The sequence below is a fragment of the Fusarium poae genome, assembly GCF_019609905.1.
Source record: "Fusarium poae strain DAOMC 252244 chromosome Unknown contig_2, whole genome shotgun sequence".
Lineage (NCBI taxonomy): Eukaryota > Fungi > Ascomycota > Sordariomycetes > Hypocreales > Nectriaceae > Fusarium > Fusarium poae.
The window spans coordinates 836,168-843,992 of NW_025408660.1; the positions used below are offsets into that span (position 1 = coordinate 836,168).

At 51.6% G+C, this 7,825-nt stretch overlaps 2 protein-coding genes across 2 annotated transcripts; one reads left to right on the top strand and one right to left on the bottom strand.

Moving 5' to 3' along the window:
* Positions 1-92: 92 nt before the first annotated feature.
* Positions 93-1,101, bottom strand: FPOAC1_013502 (uncharacterized protein; the record flags this gene model as incomplete). Its single annotated transcript, XM_044857843.1, has 2 exons — positions 93-752; positions 799-1,101. 2 exons carry the CDS (start codon positions 1,099-1,101, stop codon positions 93-95), a joined length of 963 nt encoding a protein of 320 aa, XP_044701225.1.
* A 3,757-nt stretch (positions 1,102-4,858) lies between these two features.
* FPOAC1_013503 (uncharacterized protein) lies at positions 4,859-6,887 on the top strand (the record flags this gene model as incomplete). Its single annotated transcript, XM_044857844.1, has 3 exons — positions 4,859-5,084; positions 5,140-5,946; positions 6,577-6,887. 3 exons carry the CDS (start codon positions 4,859-4,861, stop codon positions 6,885-6,887), a joined length of 1,344 nt encoding a protein of 447 aa, XP_044701226.1.
* Between the last annotated feature and the right edge of the window lie 938 nt (positions 6,888-7,825).

Sequence of the window (7,825 nt, forward strand, 5' to 3'; positions counted from 1 at the left end):
GTCAGCTTGCTTCAGCCACAAAAAGAACCAACAGAAAGTCCGTGTTCCTACGAGAATGATGCCCTCTCACCCCTCCGGCACCGTCTTTGCCCTTAGCGGTTCGAAGGTGCTGGGGCAGCGAGGCAACGCGCACCATCGTTGCTGTTCGATGGCGGCCCTGCGCTGATATCCCTCGCCGGCGCATTATCGTCCAGGACAGGGAACGCGATGATTTTGCCAGAGGCGTTGTCGCTTCCCCACATCTCATCGCCAACAGCGTACAGGGCGCCGAACTGAGGCGCCGCGGGCGTGACGTTGCCGTAGTCACGGACCTCCGTCCACTCCTTTCTCTCGATGGACCAGCGAACAAGGCGAGCTGTGGTCGACCAGGCAATCGAGTAGAGGTATGGGCCGCCGTTCTCAAGGAACACCCAGTCAGCAACGAAGTTTCCTGGGACTTTCATAGTACCCGAATCTACGAGCTGTCCGTACCTCGCCGAATCAGGGTCCAGGTCGATCTGTGCCCAAGCCGTAGTCCCAGATGCCCCAATCCACAGCTGACCGTTGGCGTCAATATCTCCCGTGCTGTAGAAACGGTCAACCGTGAGGGGAAGCAGTTGGTGACCACCCTCGGCGTCAATCTGGATCAGCTGCCACCGGCCGCCACTCACGGCCACAAAGCCATAGAGGTAATTGTCAAGGATATTATAACCGATGGCATTGATGTTACCGCCAGGCCCGACGTTCTCGTTGACAGCCGGATTGTCGCCAGTCTCCAAGTTGAGTCGGTACAGAACTGTCCCTGGACGAGGTAGCCACCCTCATCGCATGAGAAGGCCGGCGGCGGCGTTGAGGTTGGCGTCGGGGTAAGGGTAGTCCCCGGGGATATCCAACAGAGGTCCCGGGGTACGTGGTCGTCATGGTGCACTCGCCCCCGGGTTCACCGACGGTCACCTTGACGATCTTGTGCTGCTCGACGCAGACAAAATGTCCCTGGGGCTCAGGCCTGTAGCCGCCATTGTCTCGAGCATTCAGGCGATGATCTCCCGAGGAAGCCTGCACGGCGGCCGCGAGGAGACCTGACCCGACGATGAGGCCCTTGATCAAAGAGTGAGCTGCCATCTTGCACAAGGCGGTGAGAGAGGCAGTTTGAAAACGATGTAAAAGGTTTGGTTATCAAAGAAGAAGAGTATGATTGATTTTGATGCTGTGTGCTAATCTGTTGATGTTTGACTGTGTGTCCTCTGGTTGAATCTTCCTCCTTTTATAGTTTTCTTTTGGGACTTGATCGTCCATGGTCATCTGGTTGTCGTACAGTCGCTGCACGCTGTTCTGCCGTCCACACCTCAAGGCAGATGACCGATGCGTAATCCATTGACCTTCCCGAGCTGAATGACCCCTTACTAAAACGACCCCTTCTGAGATTTGTGTACATCTGAGGCTGTTAAAGGTTCTCAATACAGAAATATGCCTGATGTGCGTTGTGGTGACCGACTTGTATCTCGCTTCATCCCGAGGTGAGACGAACACAAGGTTGGGGTGCGGGTTCAGGCGGAAGAGGCCCGAGCCTTCCAGTCGTATTCCCGCTGGGGACATCCCTGAACGTTCCTTGTAAAGATGAATAAATAAACTTGTGGAGAAGCTCAAAATGTTGGCTAATGCTGAGACCAATGCGTGTTTCTCTAAAAGAGAGTTACACACTCCCTCCGTGTTCGACTACATCAGGTTCATGACACCACCACCACCACACTATTTTGTCAAGAATAGAATGTTCTGACGTGTCAGACCTTTGCTAAAAGGGCGGCGGCCGATCTTCGTCCAGGATCCTCATTTCTTCTCTCCAACACAGGAGTCTCCCATACGAAAAGAGGATTCTGCATGCAGATGCAGCTGTAGGTCTCAGGACAGAAAGATTCACGTTGAGCACAGCACATCACCGTATCACATCATTTTATATTAGAGATATGTGACCTGATAGAGGCTTTTACTATGACTTTGGGCTCAGTCATGACGCTTATCTATTCATCTATACTATTTACTCACATATCAGGCGCTGCACATGTATATCGCTAATGAAACTGAGCTTTATCCACCAATTAGTTGAGTAATATATTAATCTGCAATCAACCCATCCGTCGGAGAAAGAGATCCTCTCGTCGAAGTAAAAGAACGCGAGAAACATTTAAACTTCGATGGCCGTTGTATTGGTCTGAAAGAGAGTCATGGCGTTGTGAGACATCGTCCAATGCCGAAGCTCTGTCGCCTTGTTACCTTTCCCCACCGGATACGTTATACGAGTACGGTTTTTTGTCAGGGCCTTCTTTTTCTTACTCTTTCTTTGCGCATATGCACGGTCATCTGTTGGATGCGCGCAATTACGAATATCAGATGTGGATTTAAAAATGTTATGATGTTATTGATTGTTGACTTGATCCTTCTTCAATCTGTCCGAGACGGGTTTTACCCCATCCCCAGCCACTAATCTAACATCATCTTGACAATCTATTACTGAATTAGGTACCTTAGACTACCTGATCCGACAGTCAGCATCGGCTAGCGCACACATCACATCATCAAAGTCCCCATCCACGGTCCAAGCTTACACGCTCGGGCCCCCCGTAGGTGCCCGTGACAGAGTAGGCGGCTACTCTAAGCGCATCGACCGAGCTCTACCAGGCAAGCACACGGAAATGCTATACGACAGTCTAAAGAGACGAGAGGCCGACGTGCTTTCCCAGCTTCGCACAGGAATGGCCAGGATCAACAGCTACCTCAGCAAGATAGGAGCCGAAGAATCGGACATGTGAGAGCGGCAACCAAGTTTGCGATGGCTACGGGAAGACTGAGTTGAAAGGGAAAACTCAACATACTAAACATTAACATCGCAGTTGACTACTAACATTGAACAGCCTCAAGTTGACAGACCATGCTTCAGCTGCTGAAGATAGGATGCTGAACACTTGGAGAAGTCGGTCTTCAAGCAGGCCTGTCAAGCAGAGTTTGTGTAGACCGGACCAATGCGGTGGAATCGTGAATAGCTTAGGGTACCTACTGGCCCTATGAGATTCGTTCTCCCGGGCGTAATAAACTCTCTCTCTCTCACGGCATATCATTGGCATCCTACAAGGGTTGTTTTTCAGCTTGCGCCATGCGTATTTCAACGCTGACCTTGACTCAGAAAAGCATGCGACGTCCCTTTTAGTCATCTTCACAAGGGAAAATGCCCCTCAAAGCAGAAAAAATCAGCACAATAGTGGCGGTTGCAATCGCCTCACCATTTCATCATATCTGACCCTCTGAATGTTCCAATTACAATGATGCCAAGTCACACGGAACTTTCAGCTTTCAACTGTCATGTATGTTTCGGCTTTTCAAGAAGAACTGTTGAAAAGAGGATGTCCATGTACGTGATGAATGCAACGCTAAGGCCTGGACGCTGACGAGCCGCTCGGCTGCTCATGCGGCCTCCCTCATCCTCCACGTGAGGGTGAACCCTCAACATCCAACAGTATCCGTGTGCGAGAAAGTCTCCTTTCCATTTTCTCGAGAACAGAGCAGCTACATCATGATTCGTTTAAATATCATTGTTAGTTGCATGGCCGCGCTGGGCATTGATGAAAAGGGAAGCGGCTGCATATTTTCAACCCTTGCAGATAACAAAGCAACAGGCCTCAGCCATCCCTGAATTGTGCTGTGTGAGCCTTGGAAGCTATCAGTTCCGTCTTTGATTGGACGCCACTTGGTCCTGACCGGACGCCAAGAGTCAATAGCGGGGAGCTGAAAGGTCCCGTCCCGCACCGCGTGTTAAATCCCCCAAGTCTAGAACGGCCTACCCCGGTGTATATCTTCTAACAGCCAGTGAAAGAGCTTGGTTGCTGCCGCCGCCAATAAATCGAACTGATTGCTGATCACGGCTTTAACAATGCAGGAATCCCGCAGTATTGTCGTATTGAAACCGATTTGCGGGGACCCGATTTGAGCTAGTCTCAGAAAAATAAGACCAGCGTGTCCGCGATTACCCTATCTAGATCACAACATGTAGGACCAAGGCCGTCGCGCCCACATGGACAGCGACTCTCTTCCCATGCATTTGGCAAGTGAGAGTGAAGTGATGTCTGTGAGAGATCCTCGGTGATCCTGTCAGCTCGATGCAACTTTGACGGTAAAACGGAAGGTTGGCTTGGTAATGCTCAGCCCCCATCTCATCCACCATCCACACTGGCCTCTCCCGCTTCGGCTCCATGTGCCGGCCCGCCGCGGCAATCTTGGCACCAAAGAATCGCGTTGTGTTCTGCATCAGCGATGGACCGCGGTTCCTCGGAGATGCACCATACTAATATTCACGAACCTATGTGAGAGCCTTTCAATCCAGCGAGGCATTTGATCACTCAACGGCGCATCTGCTGTATTGGGTGTTGTGTCGTCGTGTTGGGAGTTGGGGTGGGCGCAGCGGGGCATGCCAAGAATCGTTGTGATCATGCTTTTTTATCTTTCAGCTGTGTTTGCATCTACTATGTTGTAATTTGGATACCATATCGGTCAAGGGCGAAAGCATCTTTCAACTCTGCTTCCATCTACCATGTTGCAATCTGGACATCATGCCGAAGCTCGGCTGGGAGTGAAAGCATCTTTCAGCTGCGTTTCCATCTACTAGCTCCAGCATACGGGAGCGGTGTCGCAGTAGAGGAAGGTCATGTACTGCGATGCCAGCAGACATGGCAAGGTAGTCGCTGAGTGCGATCAGGGAGAGACCCAATGGTCTTCTTTTTACTATATAATGGTGGTTCCCTGACGTTCTATGAGTCTGATCTTGGTCCCAGCATCTCTGTCTTTTCTTGAGTTTCGCCCATCACACTACAATCCGTAGTTACCAGACAAGATGAAGTTATTCTCGTCTTCCATTATGCTCCTAGCCTCTGTTGCCAACTCTATGCCATTCGACGAGAGAGATGCATCCTCCTTAGCAGTGAACCTGGAGATGATTGGCAACACGCTTGTTAAGGCGACGATCACCAACAATGGCGGATCTGATCTGAAGCTGTTCAAGACCGGTTCACTGATTGATCCTGATATCCAAACCGAGAAGGCTGAGATCTTCCAGAATGGTGAGTGTAGATGCAAGCTCTGCCAGAGCGCATGGCTAACCTAAATAAACACTAGGCGAGAGCATTGACTTTGAAGGCGTTTATGTCGAAATCTCTATGGAGGACGTGGACGACACCGACTTTGAAGCTCTTCGCGTTGGGCAGACCCTTGAGACCACTTTCGATGTCGGTGAAACCCACAACCTTGGCGCCGGCGGCAACTTCTCTCTGATCTCTACTGGATCCTTCTTGTACGCTCTGCCCGGGTCCAACGAGATCGCAGGCGTGATCCAGTTTACCAGCAACACCATCAACACGCACGTGGACGGTGCCGCTGCCTCCTCCATCCATCAGGGTTTCGCCCTTCGCGCACGTCACATCCTGGTGCCCGGCTGCCAGGGGGCTAAGCGCGCGGCGGTGAGCCAGGCCATCGGAATATGTCGAAATCGCGCGCGTCGAGCCGCCGCCGCCGCTCGCTCCGGACCTGCCGCCAGGATGAGGGAGTACTTCAAGTCGGCCGCTCCTGTGACTCGCAACCACGTCGCTGGTATCTTTGACCGCATCGCGGTGGCTTGCAGCAGCATCAACTCAGGGGGTGCCCACTACTACTGTGGCGACCCGAGGGGCGTCTGCGCTAGACGCAATGCGGTAGCCTACGCCGTGCCCAAGCTGGGAATCATAGGCACCTGCCCTGGGTACTACCAAAAGCAGCTTCAAAACAACCAATGCCATTATAGGGACCAGGCCTTCGTCACGCTCCACGAGACGGGCCATCTGTTCGGCCTCAAGGATATCAATAGGGCTTACAGCTACGAACAAACCCGGGCTCTTTCAGCAGCTCAGAACCTTAGACACACCAACTCGTACAGTTACTTCGCCAAAGGTGAGTGGGGTGCGTATTTGATTTTGAGGACTTTGTCGCTGACAAGCTTTTGCGGCACAGCCGTCGTCTTGAATTGCTGAATGAGTGGCTGGTCTGCCAATTCTGGTGTCAGATCACTATACTGAACCAGCATTCAACATTCTGGTTCTTGGTAACAGGGTGACCAAACCGACAGCAACAAGGATATGTTCCCGGCGCTATTTTCTTGAAACATAGGTACATCTGGCCTCCCAATAAAGCATATCTTTGTCAAGACACTACGTCTCAATCCGATTAGATATTAGAATTGAAATCTGATCAAGGCAGTACGGAAGGGCGTCGTAAGCTGGTCAATTATACTCGTTGGCTAGCCGGGGGGCCAACTAAGCAAGCTTAGTTGGGCACAAAAGTGTGAGACAACCCCGCACAGGCTGCCGTCGTAGAATCATGACTTTTGCCCGCCAAAACCAATGATTTCTAGGACATCAATCAGTAGAAAATTCATATATCACGTCTATAGAAATTATGCCCTCACAATCAAATCTCAGAGCTGCTCAGGCTGTTGTTCTCTCACGCCAGAGACTTCGCCACGGCCTCAATCGTGACGCTGCCGGCCGCCCAAAAAGGCACTGACTCTTCGTGATGCTGAAGCTCGATATGCCGGCTCTGCTCGTGCATCCATCGACCGTATCGTCAAGAGGCTTGAGGCTGCAAATACCGTTGCTTATGAGGATGTTGCTGATGCTAAGATAGGGCGCCCGCAGCAGCTCACGGAGGAAGAAGAAGAAGCTATCGTATCTTATATCATCTGGATGCAGAAGTCAGGCCTGCCTGCCGCGAAGTGGGAAATAGAGGATGCAGCACTCACTCTGCGCCGCCGCCGTGATCCTGATGTGACACGTCCAGGTCGTAAATCACCCCAGCCCGTAACCACGATTGCAGCACTTGACACATTCCTATAATGTCCGCGTCCAGCCGATTTCGTAGCGGCGTCACCATCCGCCCTGCCGCCGCGAACATCCTCTCACACTCTGCTGACATTGGCTGGATCGTAAGGAAGTCCAGCGCCATTCGTGAAAGACGAGGATACCGACGTTTGCGCTCGTGCCAGTATGATATTGGATCTCTAACATCGTTATCTCCAGCCTCCCATGACGACTACCATAATCCGAGCTCGTTAATTTCTTCATTGATATCGTCAGACAAAGTCGCTTCCTCTTTCACCAAACCGTATCCGAGAACCAGCCGCGTGCGCTCACAGTACGCTTGAAATGGATTGTAGTACTTTCGCTGCCGCTTCGCAACTGGTTCGTCATCCACGGGACTCCGGACCACCTGCAGGTGACGATAGTCCGATTCCCACACTTCTCGGACCATCTGCTTCGCCTTCATCACCCATTTCGTGTTATCCTTCCACTCATTCTCGAAATACCCCCACCGGAAAGCCGGGTGCAGCGCTAAGGCCGTGTAATAGATTGGTGTCTCATCCAGCCTGCTGTAGTACTTGTTGAGTTTTTCCCAACCCAGATTAATATTGATTCGGAAGTGCTCCGCGGCGGGTATCTCAGAAGCAAGCTGCTTATAGTCCTCGAGTACTTCCAACAAGAACTCGAATCCCTGGATAACCTCCCATACATTCCCGTACGAGCCAACCCACCCTCCTTTCCGCTTGCGTTGTTGGCCATCGCCTTCCAGAGTCTTCACGGAGTCCTCGTAGAATCCAAGAAGCTTAGCTAGGTGTTCCAGGACTACCCAGTCATTGACCGTAAGCTGGTTTTCCTCCAAGCAAATCCGGGGCTCCCTTGCAGACTTTCTGAGATTCCCTGTCCTCTTTGATCTGTTGTCCTGCTCCCACTGTTGACGATGCTTCAAGACGAGTTGTTCGATGAATGGTCGAAGA